This window comes from Oncorhynchus mykiss, chromosome 3 (assembly GCF_013265735.2).
Source record: "Oncorhynchus mykiss isolate Arlee chromosome 3, USDA_OmykA_1.1, whole genome shotgun sequence".
In the NCBI taxonomy this organism is placed as follows: domain Eukaryota; kingdom Metazoa; phylum Chordata; class Actinopteri; order Salmoniformes; family Salmonidae; genus Oncorhynchus; species Oncorhynchus mykiss.
This window is the reverse complement of record NC_048567.1, coordinates 8,822,610-8,840,034: the sequence shown is the minus strand read 5'-3', so window position 1 is coordinate 8,840,034 and position 17,425 is coordinate 8,822,610. Positions and strand designations below refer to the sequence as shown.

Sequence of the window (17,425 nt, the reverse complement as noted above, 5' to 3'; positions counted from 1 at the left end):
ATGAGAATAGTTGGCCTAAAATAGATTTAAGTCAATAGACCTAGGATTTAGGCCTATAGGTTTGCAAGGGTTATGACAGGAGGGGGGAAAAACCTCTATAAACATTCTCAGGATGATTCTATGCAAGATGGTCCCATAAATTTCAAATTGGAGTATGCGGGAATGAAACAAAAAAAAAAAAAATGTTTTCGTTAGTAAACATAATTATAGCCTTAGGCCTAATATTTGACATTCAACCACAATAATGCTCGATAGAGATCATTTTTCAAATGAAATACAATTTCTAAACAATAAAAAAAAAACAGTAGGCTTTGGCTGTATAGGCTTACAGTCTACTGGATCTCCCATAGCGCACATCAATCACCCTTCTCTCCCTCCCTTCTCTCCCGCCTCTTGGAGCTCCTGAAAGAGTGTGCGGTGTGTTGCTTTCAGCTTGTTTGAGACTGCTGTAACCTTCTACTCAGTGCTTCTACTACGGGCGCTTTCCGCTCAGAAGCCCCCGTTTTGTGAATGGGCTTCAGTCCGCTCTAACTTCAACCGTGCCCGGGTAGCGCAAGGAACGAATTCAGATATGCAAACAGGTAACTGCTTGGGAAAGAAGGGCCAAGAGAAAGCCAGGCTTGATATGTCGTCGCCATTTTGTTAGTTTTTTTTTATATCATTATGTATTTCTAAATCATTTAGGCTATTTTGTGAACATAAGTTTTTAGCTACTTTTAAAAATAATTTAGATGCACATTGAACTGTTCAGGTATTTTATTATTTCGGCCAACTGCACATCCAGCTTCTGAATAGATTGTCTAATGAAAGTTGCCTTTGCTAAGAGATTGCTGGCGTATGTGTTCATCATTTATTACGAGTGTAGCTCGCAACGATGCAATCTAATAGAAAGCCTAGCTGTCAGCAATGTTTTGGCACAGAATGACGCAGTCTCGCGGGGGGCGTTCACCGTTCTCGAGCACAGTGCACGATCTGATCAGTCTGAAGGAAACAATGTAGCATAACTTTCCCTTTTCCTGGCTGGCTGAGAAACAGTTACAAAATAAACTAAACAAAACTGTCCCGCGAGTGATAACCCACATCCCCCATTTTTATTACAAAATAAAACATAGGATTTTGTTTATGTAAAAAAAAAAAAAAAAAATCTAAAATGACAAGGAATTCAGCTGCACATTTGTTTAATTTAGGAAACATGTTCCCAAGTATACCACAAATTAAAAACGAGACGTATTTTGCATGTGATCATGTCTCAATGTAATCAAGGTATGAAATGATTGTTATTTTCAATATACAATCTATTATTGGTATTAGTTGTGGTGAATTTGCAGCATTATTATAATGATGTCCCGGCCCATAACCATCGACTCCGCGGCTGAATCTAGTTGCCTTCGCCTGCAGTACTGTAACTAGCTCTCCACCTAGCTGTCGAGACAAGTTACTACGGAGAATGCTGCTGTAGTGTCTTCAACCGAGCGCTATGAAAACCGCCGCGCAAATGTTGTTCTCTTCTGTATCCAGCCAGCCTATGCGTAGGGTTTCCTAGGAGGAGTAGGCCTAGCGACTTTAGTTATGTAACCAAACCAATATCTAAATACAGTGCATGATTGTTGACGGTTGTCGAGAGGATAGGACAGTATCACCAATCTCTCTCTTATCTTGTCTAATGTAGGCTAAACGCAGTTCTGGGACGCGCACGCTCGGTAAGTAGCACGAATCTGTCTAATTTTGTAACATATCAAACCATCATGTTATGTTAGTTAGTAAGTATATGCTAGCGTGCTGTATCACAGCGTTGCAACAATATGGCATCTATCATATCATTTATTATGGGGGTGTGGGACCAGGGTTGAATTTTCCCAGCACAGACTGTGATAATATTTATTAAGCCAATGTTGCTGACACAAGTATTATACGGCAGGCAGAGGACAGATGAGGGCGAGGAAAGGGGAATGGACTCGTCACACAAAAAATACTCTATCACCATAGAGAATTATGATAACTGACAGACATGTAATAGTTTAATGGTTCAAGCCGTTGTGCAATTATATGTTTTATTGGCAGATGTTCTATGAAATATGCTAAATGAATGACAACAACAACAATGGCACGTGTCATGTCATCACCTACGTTATGGGTCTGCGTAATGCCTACAAGCTACCATAGTTCCCACGATGCATCGCCATTCGCAAAATTAACTAGTGCGTAATGTTGACATGACAGTGACACCGTGAACGCGGGTAGAGCACACAAGTGAGTCCGGTACTGGACATCCCTCCGCTCTAGTTCAGCCAGCCAGTGTAGCGACCAGGGTACACAATGTACGACCCACCGACCAAGAGCCTGATGCAGCCAGTAATAACTGTGAAGAGAAGGGCAGAGAGTGTGCGTGTGTCACAACATTAGCTCTCTGAGATACATTGGTAACGAACATCAAATCAAATCAAATCAAATTGTATTTGTCACATACACATGGTTAGCAGATGTTAATGCGAGTGTAGCGAAATGCTTGTGCTTCTAGTTCCGACAATGCAGTAATAACCAACAAGTAATCTAACTAACAATTCCAAAACTACTGTCTTGTACACAGTGTAAGGGGATAAAGAATATGTACATAAGGATATATGAATGAGTGATGGTACAGAGCAGCATAGGCAAGATACAGTAGATGGTATCGAGTACAGTATGTACAAATGAAATGAGTATGTAAACAAAGTGGCATAGTTTAAAGTGGCTAGTGATACATGTATTACATAAGGATACAGTCGATGATATACGTATGCATATGAGATGAATAATGTAGGGTAAGTAACATTATATAAGGTAGCATTGTTAAGACTCCTGGGGGGAACTGATAATCTATTATTGAGAATGTAATTGTATTGGATTCATCGTTTGTGTGTGTCTCCAAAAGGTTTGATCCAATAGTTTGATATCAGACATTTCTTACATGAATATATCACTTTTGATTTATCTTGCCTTCCAGGTCTCCTACTTGGTCATTTTGTAAATATATATTATTTTCTGTAACTACTACATGTTCCCATCTCATTGATATCAAATTTTTAGAGATGCACAAATTGTTTTTGCACCCATCATGTGTCATGTGCGTAATGGTCATGTGAGGTGAAATGTGCATATTTTGGGATGTGAACACTCAGTTTGTTTGTTTGACCTGACGAAGATCCGTTTCAGATGGAAACGTTGTCAATAAAGCTGTGAATTGGGAGCTTTAACAGTGTGAGGGCCTTCTTGTTCTTTACTAGTGTTCTTTATTAGCCCATCACCTATGTTTTTAAGGATGTGTGTATGACCACAAACTTTTCTCTGTGTGTGTCTCATCAGCTTGTATGGAGTAGCGGTACCACTTAGTATACTGCAATACTATCTCAACCGATCACTATCATGTACACTACATGACCAAAAGTATATGGACACCTGCTCGTCGAACATCTCATTCCAAAATCATAGGCATTAATATGGAGCTGGTCACCCCCTTCCCCCACCACCCCTTTGCTGCTATAACAGCCTTCTGGAAGGCTTTTCACTAGATCATCAAAAAGAAAGGAGGACCAAGGCACTCTTTACATAATGAATTAAAATGCCTTTATTAGTATGGCATGTTCAATAGAAACAAAGTTTTTAAAAACCGATGTGTTTCGGCTGCATGGCCTTCATCAGGGAGTACAAAGATATAATACAATGTCCTCTTTTGAACAGCTTTTCCAATTAGCCCTAATTTGAAGAGGGAGTGGTTAAAAAATTGATTGGACACACCTAGTAAACAATACTATACACATTACAAAGTGAAATACTGTAGCTATGTTATCATAAAAATACATCTCCAAGCTAGAAGTATCAGAACATTAAAAGGTAGTTCTAACCTTAAATATGACTGGGAGAAGTGTCAAAAATAAGAAAGCAATATATTCCATAGTACACTAGAACACAGCAAAACATGAACAACAACAGTCTAAACAAAATGTCCACTAGATGACAGCAAATGGACCTATCACGACCCTACAGGAAGGGTGAGAAATCCATATATTCATTTAAACCAGGGTATTTAGTGGCCTGTAGTTTGTAAATCCAAAAACTTTCCCTTTGGTTTAACTGTTTAAGACGGTCCCCTTTTCTAATAGAGGCCGGAATATGATCAATACCCACAGCTTGTAGGGAGGCAGGGTTGCCATGGTGTAGGGACTTGTAGTGCCTTGCCATGGTGTAGGGACTTGTAGTGCCTTGCCATGGTGTAGGGACTTGTAGTGCCTTGCCATGGTGTAGGGACTTGTAGTGCCTTGTCATGGTGTAGGGACTTGTAGTGCCTTGCCATGGTGTAGGGACTTGTAGTGCCTTGCCATGGTGTAGGGACTTGTTGTGCCTTGCCATGGTGTAGGGACTTGTAGTGCCTTGCCATGGTGTAGGGACTTGTAGTGCCTTGTCATGGTGTAGGGACTTGTAGTGCCTTGCCATGGTGTAGGGACTTGTAGTGCCTTGCCATGGTGTAGGGACTTGTAGTGCCTTGTCATGGTGTAGGGACTTGTAGTGCCTTGCCATGGTGTAGGGACTTGTAGTGTCTTGCCATGGTGTTAGGACTTGTAGTGTCTTGCCATGGTGTTAGGACTTGTAGTGCCTTGCCATGGTGTAGGGACTTGTAGTGCCTTGCCATGGTGTATGGACTTGTAGTGTCTTGCCATGGTGTAGGGACTTGTAGTGTCTTGCCATGGTGTAGGGACTTGTAGTGTCTTGCCATGGTGTAGGGACTTGTAGTGCCTTGTCATGGTGTAGGGACTTGTAGTGCCTTGTCATGGTGTAGGGACTTGTAGTGTCTTGCCATGGTGTAGGGACTTGTAGTGTCTTGTCATGGTGTAGGGACTTGTAGTGCCTTGTCATGGTGTAGGGACTTGTAGTGCCTTGTCATGGTGTAGGGACTTGTAGTGTCTTGCCATGGTGTAGGGACTTGTAGTGCCTTGTCATGGTGTAGGGACTTGTAGTGTCTTGCCATGGTGTAGGGACTTGTAGTGCCTTGTCATGGTGTAGGGACTTGTAGTGCCTTGTCATGGTGTAGGGACTTGTAGTGTCTTGCCATGGTGTAGGGACTTGTTGTGCCTTGCCATGGTGTAGGGACTTGTAGTGCCTTGCCATGGTGTAGGGACTTGTAGTGCCTTGTCATGGTGTAGGGACTTGTAGTGCCTTGTCATGGTGTAGGGACTTGTAGTGCCTTGTCATGGTGTAGGGACTTGTAGTGCCTTGTCATGGTGTAGGGACTTGTAGTGCCTTGTCATGGTGTAGGGACTTGTAGTGCCTTGTCATGGTGTAGGGACTTGTAGTGTCTTGCCATGGTGTAGGGACTTGTAGTGCCTTGTCATGGTGTAGGGACTTGTAGTGCCTTGTCATGGTGTAGGGACTTGTAGTGTCTTGCCATGGTGTAGGGACTTGTAGTGCCTTGTCATGGTGTAGGGACTTGTAGTGCCTTGCCATGGTGTAGGGACTTGTAGTGCCTTGTCATGGTGTAGGGACTTGTAGTGCCTTGTCATGGTGTAGGGACTTGTAGTGTCTTGCCATGGTGTAGGGACTTGTAGTGCCTTGTCATGGTGTAGGGACTTGTAGTGCCTTGTCATGGTGTAGGGACTTGTAGTGTCTTGCCATGGTGTAGGGACTTGTAGTGCCTTGTCATGGTGTAGGGACTTGTAGTGCCTTGTCATGGTGTAGGGACTTGTAGTGTCTTGCCATGGTGTAGGGACTTGTAGTTACAAGTTACAGTTAATGAAATGCTTGACGTAATACTCCATTTTGGAAGCTGTGTCAACAAAATATTTATTCTGTGCAATATTTTAATATTTTTCTTCTGTTGCAATGGTTACATTTAAAAGAACCCTTGGGTTTGTGGTTAAGCCACGTTTTTTGAGAGTCACCCGGAAGATAACTGTGAACTAATTTGTCATTTAGGGTAGGACATCTCTTAAAGCTTATGACTGGTGGCTCAGGAAAGACTTGGCGTAGTAGCGTATAACTTTGGATGATTCCCCAATTATTTTTAATGATTCTTTTAATGTTCTCTGCTTCAGTGCTGTATTTTGTAACATAATACACTCTCTGATGTATCACAAGGCTCTCCCCTTCACAACAAGTTCTCTCTGTCATGTAATCCAGCCCTTATACCTGCATCTTTCAGGACCTGAACGCTGTAGCCCCGATTCAAGAAGCGATTCTCCAATTCAGTAGATTTGACACTGTGGTCTGTTTCCTGATCGCAAATTCTGCGGACTCTTTGGAATTGGCCATATGGAATATTCTCTTTTAGCCTTCTGGGGTGAGAGCTGTCTGCCCTCAGAATGGTATGCCCATCTGTAGGCTTCCTAAAGATTGATGTGTGCAAACAACCGCTGTCATTTTTACTAATGTCGAGGTCCAAAAAATGAATGTTATCCTTGCTGTACTCCATAGTTAGTTTGATGTTAGGGTTAATGTTGTTAAGGTATTGGTGGAAGGAAATAAGTTCATCTTCTGAGCCGGACCAGAACAGGCAAACATCATCAATATAGCGTCCCCACCATATAATCCGGTCAAAGAAATGGTTATTAGAAGGATCCAAAATGAAGTCATTTACCCAAGTACAAACCAGCATAGGAAGGGCTAGATGTTGGAACATTGCTGCTGGGACTTGCTTCCATTCAGCCACAAGATCATTAATGAGGTCGAGCACTGATGTTGGGCGATTAGGACTGGCTCGCAGTCTGCGTTCCAATTCATCCCAAAGGTGTTCGATGGAGTTGAGGTCAGGGTTCTGTGCAGGCCAGTCAAGTTCTTCCACACCGATCTCGACAAACCATTTCTGTATGGACACCACTTGTGTTTGGTAGCTCAGCTTGTGTTTGGCTGCTCGGCCATGGAAACCCATTTAATGAAGCTCCTGACCAACAGTTATTGTGTTGACGTTGCTTTCAGAGGCAGTTTGGAACTCGGTAGTGAGCGTTGCAGCTGAGGACAGACGATGTGCTACACGCTTCAGCACTCGGGGTCCCATTCTGTCAACTTGTGTGGCCTACCACTTTGTGGTTGCCCCTAGATGTTTCCATTTTACAATAACAGCACTTACAGTTGACCAGGGCAGCTCGAGCAGGGCAGACATTTTATGAATTGACTTGATGGAAAAGTGGCATCCTATGACGGTGCCACGTTGAAAGTCGCTGAGCTCTTCAGTAAGGCCATTCTACTGACAATGTTTGTCTGTGGAGATTGCATGGCTGTGTGCACAATTTTATACACCTGTCAGCAACGGATGTGGCTGAAATAGCCGAATCCCCACATTTGAAGGGGTGTCCACATACCTTTGTATATATAGCGTATAATGGGATGCTCTGTCAGTAGTGTGTTGTCATAGAGATGCTAATGTACTAGTAGTTATGGCTGATAACAGTGACAGTCTGATGGAGATAGTTGGATATGAGAGGGCCATTACAATGGTTTAACCCACTGCTTGTTGAGTGCTGAGGATCACAATGATAATAGTGGCAAGTCTATCCATCACTCTGACATCTGCAATAGCTGTAGACCCGCTACTTAAAGGCAGACTGAGCTAAATGACTTTGCCAGAATCAGCACCGGAGATAATGAGAAGAGCAAGATGCAAGACTTCACTCACTCAGTCACACAAAGTATCTGCGCATGTGCAGGGGTTCGCTTCACGCTGTTCACAGAGTGGTAGCCAGGGCATCGAAACAGAAAAGTTGAGCCAATGCTCAATTACAGTAGTTGTTGCGAAAATTGACTCACTATGCTGTTTACTTTCTGCATCTACGTCGTATCGCTGAGTCTACTTTTAATGTTGAGATATCGTCGACTGCTGGTTAATTATCACGACAGACACTTCCTTGGAACAGACAGACAGGTTGTTTATAGGACTGAGGGTCATAACATTCATATTTAGTCATAGTGAATAATACGATGAGCTTTTTTTCTGTGCAGTATGTATTGGCCACACCTCTTTCCTCAGTCTATCTACATATAGGCTACGTGTGGGCCTGCTTGTTGACTCATGGCACTTGTACTTGTGTTATCTAAACACATGGGGCGGCAGGGTAGGCTAGTGGTTAGAGCGTTGGACTAGTAACCGGAAGGTTGTGAGTTCAAACCCCCGAGCTGACAAGGTACAAATCTGTCGTTCTGCCCCATGTGGGCAGTTAACCCACTGTTCCCAGGCCGTCATTGAAAATAAGAATTTGTTCTTAACTGACTTGCCTGGTTAAATAAAGGTAAAATAAAATAAAAAAAACATAATTTTGTCTATTCTATAATGCCATATTCTGAAAAGTAAAGGTATTTCAACCTGTCACTCAATCTAGCCAACTTGACATTGTATTGGCAAACAGGGCTAAACTATATTGTCACTGTGACTTCCACAATATGTATTCTCTCTCTCTCTCTCTCTCTCTCTCTCTCTCTCTCTCTGTGTCTCTCTCTCTCTCTCTCTGTGTCTCTCTCTCTCTCTCTCTCTCTCTGTGTCTCTCTGTGTCTCTCTGTCTGTCTGTGTCTGTCTATCTATCTAGGTCAGGCCACAGTTGTGGTCACTGTAGAGGTGACCAGTAGTCAGAGAGATACTGAGCTCTATATGATAATATGGTCTGACTGGAAGCCTCAAGGCACTGTTGAGAGACAGATGAGTTGTTTCATAAGAGGCACAGAGAGGGAGACAGAGAGTAAAGAATGTACAACAGGGTGTGTTTTATTAGTAAATTAAGAGTATCGAGAGAGAGAGGGAGGAATGAGACATATGGGAATGAGACAGAGAGAGGGAGACAGAGAGAGGGAGGAATGAGACATAGGGGAATGAGACAGAGAGAGGGAGGAATGAGACATAGGGGAATGAGAGAGAGACTGAGACAGAGAGAGGGAGGAATGAGACATATGGGAATGAGACAGAGGGGATGATAGGGAAAGAGTTATAGGAGATGGTGGTTGTTTTGCCGTGTATTGGTCAGCACAGACTACAGAGCAAGTGTGTATGTGTGAGACACAGAGAGGGAGACACAGAGAGGGAGACACAGAGACACAGAGAGAGGGAGAGGGAGACACAGAGAGAGGGAGATGGAGACAGAGAGAGGGAGACGGAGACAGAGAGAGGGAGACGGAGACAGAGAGAGGGAGACGGAGAGAGGGAGGCAGACGGAGAGAGGGAGGCAGGGAGACGGAGACACAGAGAGGGAGACACAGAGAGGGAGATGGAGACAGAGAGAGAGAGAGAGAGAGAGGGAGACACAGAGAGGGAGACAGAGAGACGGAGAGTGGGAGACAGAGAGACGGATAGAGGGAGACGGAGAGAGGGAGACAGACACAGAGAGGGAGATGGAGACAGAGAGACGGAAACAGAGAGAGGGAGACACAGAGAGGGAGACAGAGAGTGGGAGACAGAGAGAGAGAGAGGGAGACAGACAGAGAGAGAGACACAGAGAGGGAGACAGACACAGAGAGGGAGACGGAGACAGACGGAAACAGAGAGAGGGAGACACAGAGAGGGAGACAGAGAGACGGAGAGTGGGAGACAGACACAGAGAGGGAGACACAGAGAGAGAGACGGAGACAGAGAGAGGGAGACGGAGAGAGGGAGACGGAGAGAGGGAGACGGAGAGAGGGAGACGGAGAGAGAGAGAGAGAGAGGGAGACACAGAGAGGGAGACAGAGAGACGGAGAGTGGGAGACAGAGAGACGGATAGAGGGAGACTGAGAGAGGGAGACAGACACAGAGAGGGAGATGGAGACAGAGAGAGGGAGACGGAGACAGAGAGAGGGAGACGGAGACAGAGAGAGGGAGACGGAGAGAGGGAGGCAGACGGAGAGAGGGAGGCAGGGAGACGGAGACACAGAGAGGGAGACACAGAGAGGGAGATGGAGACAGAGAGAGAGAGAGAGAGAGGGAGACACAGAGAGGGAGACAGAGAGACGGAGAGTGGGAGACAGAGAGACGGATAGAGGGAGACGGAGAGAGGGAGACAGACACAGAGAGGGAGATGGAGACAGAGAGACGGAAACAGAGAGAGGGAGACACAGAGAGGGAGTCAGAGAGTGGGAGACAGAGAGAGAGAGAGGGAGACAGACAGAGAGAGAGACACAGAGAGGGAGACAGACACAGAGAGGGAGACGGAGACAGACGGAAACAGAGAGAGGGAGACAGAGAGACGGAGAGTGGGAGACAGACACAGAGAGGGAGACACAGAGAGAGAGACGGAGACAGAGAGAGGGAGACGGAGAGAGGGAGACGGAGAGAGGGAGACGGAGAGAGGGAGACAAAGAGGGAGACGGAGACAAAGAGGGAGACAGAGAGGGAGTCGGAGACAGAGAGACGGAGACAGAGGGAGACAGAGAGGGAGTCGGAGACAGAGAGAGAGAGAGAGAGAGAGGGAGACACAGAGAGGGAGACAGAGAGACGGAGAGTGGGAGACAGAGAGACGGATAGAGGGAGACTGAGAGAGGGAGACAGACACAGAGAGGGAGATGGAGACAGAGAGACGGAAACAGAGAGAGGGAGACACAGAGAGGGAGACAGAGAGTGGGAGACAGAGAGAGAGAGAGGGAGACAGACAGAGAGAGAGACACAGAGAGGGAGACAGACACAGAGAGGGAGACGGAGACAGACGGAAACAGAGAGAGGGAGACGGAGAGAGGGAGGCAGACGGAGAGAGGGAGGCAGGGAGACGGAGACACAGAGAGGGAGACACAGAGAGGGAGATGGAGACAGAGAGAGAGAGAGAGAGAGAGGGAGACACAGAGAGGGAGACAGAGAGACGGAGAGTGGGAGACAGAGAGACGGATAGAGGGAGAGGGAGACAGACACAGAGAGGGAGATGGAGACAGAGAGACGGAAACAGAGAGAGGGAGACACAGAGAGGGAGACAGAGAGTGGGAGACAGAGAGAGAGAGAGGGAGACAGACAGAGAGAGACACAGAGAGGGAGACAGACACAGAGAGGGAGACGGAGACAGACGGAAACAGAGAGAGGGAGACACAGAGAGGGAGACAGAGAGACGGAGAGTGGGAGACAGACACAGAGAGGGAGACACAGAGAGAGAGACGGAGACGGAGAGAGGGAGACGGAGAGAGGGAGACGGAGAGAGGGAGACAAAGAGGGAGACGGAGACAGAGGGAGACAGAGAGGGAGTCGGAGACAGAGAGACGGAGACAGAGGGAGACAGAGAGGGAGTCGGAGACAGTGAGGCAGAGACAGAGAGAGGGAGACAGAGAGATGGAAACAGAGAGAGGGAGACACAGAGAGGGAGACAGAGAGTGGGAGACAGAGAGAGAGAGAGGGAGACAGACAGAGAGAGACACAGAGAGGGAGACAGACACAGAGAGGGAGACGGAGACAGACGGAAACAGAGAGAGGGAGACACAGAGAGGGAGACACAGAGAGAGAGACGGAGACAGAGAGAGGGAGACGGAGAGAGGGAGACGGAGAGTGGGAGACAGACACAGAGAGGGAGACACAGAGAGAGAGACGGAGACAGAGAGAGGGAGACGGAGAGAGGGAGACGGAGAGAGGGAGACAAAGAGGGAGACGGAGACAGAGGGAGACAGAGAGGGAGTCGGAGACAGAGAGACGGAGACAGAGGGAGACAGAGAGGGAGTCGGAGACAGTGAGGCAGAGACAGAGAGAGGGAGACAGAGAGATGGAGACAGAGAGAGGGAGACAAAGGGATGGAGACGGAGACAGAGAGAGGGAGACAAAGAGGGAGACGGAGACAGAGAGAGGGAGACGGAGACAGAGACTGAGACAGGGAGGTGGAGACAGAGAGAGGGAGACAGAGAGAGAGGGAGACAAAGAGAGGGAGACAAAGAGAGGGAGACTGAGACAGAGAGAGGGAGACAAAGAGGGAGACGGAGACAGAGAGAGGGAGACGGAGACAGAGACTGAGACAGGGAGGTGGAGACAGAGAGAGGGAGACAGAGAGAGAGGGAGACAAAGAGAGGGAGACAAAGAGAGGGAGACTGAGACAGAGAGACGGAGACAAAGAGAGGGAGTCAGAGAGAGGGAGACAAAGAGGGAGACGGAGACAGAGAGAGAGAGACAGAGACGGAGACAGAGAGACGGAGACAGAGAGACGGAGACAGAGAGACGGAGACAGAGAGACGGAGACAGAGAGACGGAAAGACAGAGAGACGGAAAGACAGAGAGACGGAAAGACAGAGAGACAGAGGGAGACGGAGAGAGAGGGAGACGGAAAGAGGGAGACGGCGAGGGAGACGGAGACACAGAGGGAGACGGAGACAGAGGGAGACGGAGACAGATGGAGAGAGGGAGACAGAGAGACAGAGCGGGAGACAGAGACAGAGAGTGGGAGACAGAGAGAGGGAGAGAGAGTGGGAGACAGAGAGAGGGAGAGAGAGTGGGAGAGACAGAGGGAGGAGGAGAGAGGGAGACAGAGAGAGGGAGACAGAGATGGAGACAGGGAGACGGAGACAAAGAGGGAGACGGAGACAGCGAGACAGAGGGAGACGGAGAGAGAGGGAGACGGAAAGAGGGAGACGGCGAGGGAGACGGAGAGACAGAGGGAGACGGAGACAGAGGGAGACGGAGACAGATGGAGAGAGGGAGAGAGAGATGGAGACAGAGACAGAGCGGGAGACAGAGACAGAGATTGGGAGACAGAGAGAGGGAGAGAGAGTGGGAGACAGAGAGAGGGAGAGAGAGTGGGAGAGACAGAGGGAGGAGGAGAGAGGGAGACAGAGAGAGGGAGACAGAGGGTGGAGGAGAGAGGTAGACAGAGAGACGGAGACAGAGCGGGGGAGACAGAGAGAGGGAGACAGAGAGGGGGAGACAGAGAGGGGGAGACGGAGACAGAGAGATGAAGACAGAAAGAGAGAGAGGGGGAGACAGAGAGGGAGACCGAGGGAGACGGAGAGACAGAGGGAGACGGAGACAGAGGGAGACGGAGACAGATAGAGAGGGAGAGAGGGAGACAGAGAGGGGGAGGGGGAGACAGAGAGATGGAGACAGAGACAGAGAGGGGGAGACAGAGAGGGGGAGACAGAGAGGGGGAGACAGAGAGGGAGGTGGAGACAGAGAGAGGGAAGTGGAGACAGAGGGAGGTGGAGACAGAGAGAGGGAGACGGAGACAGATAGAGAGGGAGAGAGGGAGACAGAGAGAGAGGGGGAGACGGAGACAGAGAGAGAGGGGGAGACAGAGGGAGACGGAGAGATAGAGAGGGAGACAGAGGGAGATGGAGAGAGGGAGACAGAGAGGGTGAGACAGAGAGAGGGAGGTGGAGACAGAGGGAGGTGGAGACAGAGAGAGGGAGACAGAGAGAGGGAGACAGAGAGAGGGAGACAGAGGGAGGGAGACAGAGGGACAGAGAGAGAGAGAGGGAGACAGAGAGAGAGGGAGACAGAGAGAGAGGGAGACAGACAGAGGGGGAGACAGAGAGGGGGGAGACAGACAGAGAGAGGGAGACAGAGAGAGGGGGAGACAGAGAGAGGGGGAGACAGACAGAGACGGAGACAGAGACGGAGACAGAGAGAGAGGGAGACAAAGACAGAGAGAGGGAGAGGGAGGCAGACAGAGAGAGAGAGGCAGACAGAGAGAGAGAGGCAGACAGAGAGAGAGAGGCAGACAGAGAGAGAGAGACAGAGAGAAAGAGAGATGGACAGAGAGACGGAGACGGAGAGACAGACGGAGAGACAGACGGAGAGAGGGAGACTGAGAGAGGGAGACGGAGAGAGAGGCAGACAGAGAGAGGCAGACAGAGAGAGGCAGACAGAGAGAGGCAGACAGAGAGAGGCAGACAGAGAGAGGCAGACAGAGAGAGGGAGACAGAGAGAGGGAGACAGAGAGTAAACTATGGCTGTTCAGGGGAACGTTATTGTTGGGTGTGTTACTTGCCATAGCATCACATTAAAAGTCAATTTACAATGGGGTCAATGAAAAGCTTACTTGACTTAGAGGAAACCAGGGGAGGGGGAGGAATTCACACTCGTTTCCAAAAATACGTTTTGCCCGTTCCTTCGAATTTGTGTTACACCACTACTGAGAAGGGAGGAGGGGAAAGTTCTGGAGGATGTGAATGGAAGGATTGAGGTTGAAGAGGAGAAAAAGACTGAAGAGAAGAGGGGGAGAAAATATGGTTTTCATTAACATGGATACGGTGCCTGGTGCTGGGTTGACCGTTTTACTGTGTGGTCTGTTCAGAAAGAGAGAGAGAGAGAGTTGCAAAGGGTTGCTGACAGACATGAAACAGAAGGTTGGAGAGAAAAGAGAGAAAGGTGGAGTACAGTAGAGGGGAGGGAGGGAGGGTGGGTGGGAGGGAGGGAGGGAGGGAGGGTGGGAGGGAGGGAGGGAGGGAAAGGTAGCAGGATTATAGTGTGGAGGGAAGTAGAAGTTGGTATCGAGCATGAGCCCTTAGATCCGTGATCCCTTCACGAACGAAAGAAAGAAAGAAAGAGGAAGGAAGGAAGGAATGATACCTTTTTAAAGGATTTGAAAAGAGTTTTCCAGTAAGTGCAGGCATTCTTGGAAAGGGCTGCTCTGCTGAGTATGATTGGTCCCCTGGGGTTCCGTTCAGTGAGGTCATCAGTGAGGTCATCATCTGAATCATCTCCTGAGTGACTTTACTGCCATCTGCTTCATACGACCACACACACACACACACACACACACACACACACACACACACACACACACACACACACACACACACACACACACACACACACACACACACACACACACACACACACACACGTACGTACACCACACACACACACACCATACACACGCGGCTAGGGAAATTGTGTTGCAGCATTTTCTTCAGGACTTTGGACGGAGAGAGCGGAGGAAAGAGAGGGAGCTGACTCCAGTTGTAGGGTTTAGTAGAGTGTCGGGTTGCCAGGCTGGGTGATGCTGTGGTCAGCTGCAGTGGAGAACAGGACATAGCCTACTTGTAAGCTGACATTTAGCTGGTGTCTTTTGTCGTCTGTTATAAGCATTATAGTAAGAGCCATAGAGGCAGTATAGTTTCTGTGTTTTCACCTTCTTCTGTTATAAGCATGATAGTAAGAGCCATAGAGGCAGTATAGTTTCTGTGTTTTCACCTTCTTCTGTTATAAGCATGATAGTAAGAGCCATAGAGGCAGTATAGTTTCTGTGTTTTCACCTTCTTCTGTTATAAGCATGATAGTAAGAGCCATAGAGGCAGTATAGTTTCTGTTTTCACCTTCTTCTGTTATAAGCATGATAGTAAGAGCCATAGAGGCAGTATAGTTTCTGTGTTTTCACCTTCTTCTGTTATAAGCATTATAGTAAGAGCCATAGAGGCAGTATAGTTTCTGTGTTTTCACCTTCTTCTGTTATAAGCATGATAGTAAGAGCCATAGAGGCAGTATAGTTTCTGTTTTCACCTTGTTCTGTTATAAGCATGATAGTAAGAGCCATAGAGGCAGTATAGTTTCTGTGTTTTCACCTTCTTCTGTTATAAGCATGATAGTAAGAGCCATAGAGGCAGTATAGTTTCTGTGTTTTCACCTTCTTCTGTTATAAGCATGATAGTAAGAGCCATAGAGGCAGTATAGTTTCTGTTTTCACCTTCTTCTGTTATAAGCATGATAGTAAGAGCCATAGAGGCAGTATAGTTTCTGTGTTTTCACCTTCTTCTGTTATAAGCATTATAGTAAGAGCCATGGAGGCAGTATAGTTTCTGTGTTTTCACCTTCTTCTGTTATAAGCATGATAGTAAAAGCCATAGAGGCAGTATAGTTTCTGTGTTTTCACCTTCTTCTGTTATAAGCATGATAGTAAGAGCCATAGAGGCAGTATAGTTTCTGTGTTTTCACCTTCTTCTGTTATAAGCATGATAGTAAGAGCCATAGAGGCAGTATAGTTTCTGTGTTTTCACCTTCTTCTGTTATAAGCATGATAGTAAGAGCCATAGAGGCAGTATAGTTTCTGTGTTTTCACCTTCTTCTGTTATAAGCATTATAGTAAGAGCCATGGAGGCAGTATAGTTTCTGTGTTTTCACCTTCTTCTGTTATAAGCATGATAGTAAGAGCCATAGAGGCAGTATAGTTTCTGTGTTTTCACCTTCTTGTAAAGTACTTTACATTTGGATTGTCACTCTGTGGTTTTTCAGTAAAGCTGACAGAGACTCCTGTTGTTGTTGTATTACTGCTACTAATGTCTGATGTCCGTGAAATGACCTCTTTCTCTGTCTGTTTCTCTCTTTCACTCCATCCTTCTCAGTTCAAGTCTGACTGACTGACAGACAGAGCGACAAAGCGCTGGACAGAAAGCCTTTTGATATTTGATCTCTGGACAATACCTGTTCCCTTCCACCCTGGGTGCTGCCCCCCCCCACCCCTCCCCCCTCACCCCTCCCCCCTCACATCTCTGATGGACCAGAGAGCGAAGGGGGGCCCATCTCTACCTCCACCATCCTCACTGCCTCTCCTCCCCACAGCCCCACCACAGCAGTACCCAGAGAAAGAGGTAGGCGGTGGGACGAGGAAGAGGACAGAGAAGGAAGGAGGTGGTGCAGTACTGGAGGTGCTCATTGAGGGGTGCTGTGGTGCTGCAGGGCAGAGACAGCTCCCATTCCCAGGCAGAGAGAGGAGCTGCACTGAGGGCAATGTGAGGCTGAGGATCGGAGTCCAAACGGCCAAACGCACCAAGAAACTCCCCAGGACCCTGGAGGGCTACGAGTGTAAACCCACCATCAGGACGTACCAGAGGCCTGGGAGGGGGAGTCAGGAGGTAGGGGGGAGTGGGCAGGGGAACCGTCCTCAGGAGGAGGGGGACGGAGAGCAGAACCAGGGGTCAGACCCCAGCACCACCCAGACCAGGAAGATACACTCCTCCCTGCCTCCGTCTTCATCATCATCATCATCAGCCCCTACAACCACCCCTCCCAGCCCAGCCAACCCTCAGACTGCGCCAGCCAAACAGGTAGGAAGAGAACCACCTCCACCTCACGGAATACCTGACTTTTTAACCACTTACTACTCATTTATTACATTGACTAGTTCTTCAGTTCTGCTTTATATACCGGGTCCCCTACAAATCTCTCCAGTGGGAAGAACTATTCCCATTTGACACAATTCTATATTATTACACATTTATGTAGGCTTGTGCATGATATGCATTAGTGTTCAGTATGTGTGTTTCCTATTCATCCAGGCGTGTTATCCGGTCCAGAACACTCAGTGGTTCCTAATAATAATAAGGTCAAGTGAGTGATTGTCTGGATAGAGGAACTTAAACAGCAGTAGCAGTGGTGCATTAGAATATAGAGAACAGGACTATTAATAGTCACACAGCACAGCAACTATTAGCAGCTGATCCAGACATTGGTCCATCAGCTCTTATGACAATCACCCACCCCAGAGAGTAGATTATTGCTTTAGCTGCAAACACCAGTCAGGCTGCAACAGCGCAGCTCCCAAAT

At 47.6% G+C, this 17,425-nt stretch overlaps 1 protein-coding gene across 7 annotated transcripts in view; it reads left to right on the top strand.

Moving 5' to 3' along the window:
• Nucleotides 1-355: 355 nt before the first annotated feature.
• Nucleotides 356-17,425, top strand: part of LOC110520835 (histone-lysine N-methyltransferase ASH1L) — a 35,029-nt gene continuing 17,959 nt past the window's right edge. For 3 of the 7 annotated variants that reach the window (XR_005040454.1, XR_005040455.1, XM_036967926.1), the window contains exons 1-3: nucleotides 359-581; nucleotides 1,670-1,700; nucleotides 16,225-16,926. Coding sequence is in view for 5 of the 7 variants with exons in the window: in XM_036967926.1 (XP_036823821.1) it covers nucleotides 16,375-16,926 (552 nt within the window). In the remaining 2 variants the exon portion in view is untranslated. Of the gene's footprint in view, nucleotides 582-1,669; nucleotides 1,701-14,710; nucleotides 14,929-16,224; nucleotides 16,927-17,425 lie in introns of those variants that run through there. The other 4 variants (XM_021598257.2, XM_036967917.1, XM_036967919.1 and 1 more) reach the window with 4 other exon arrangements.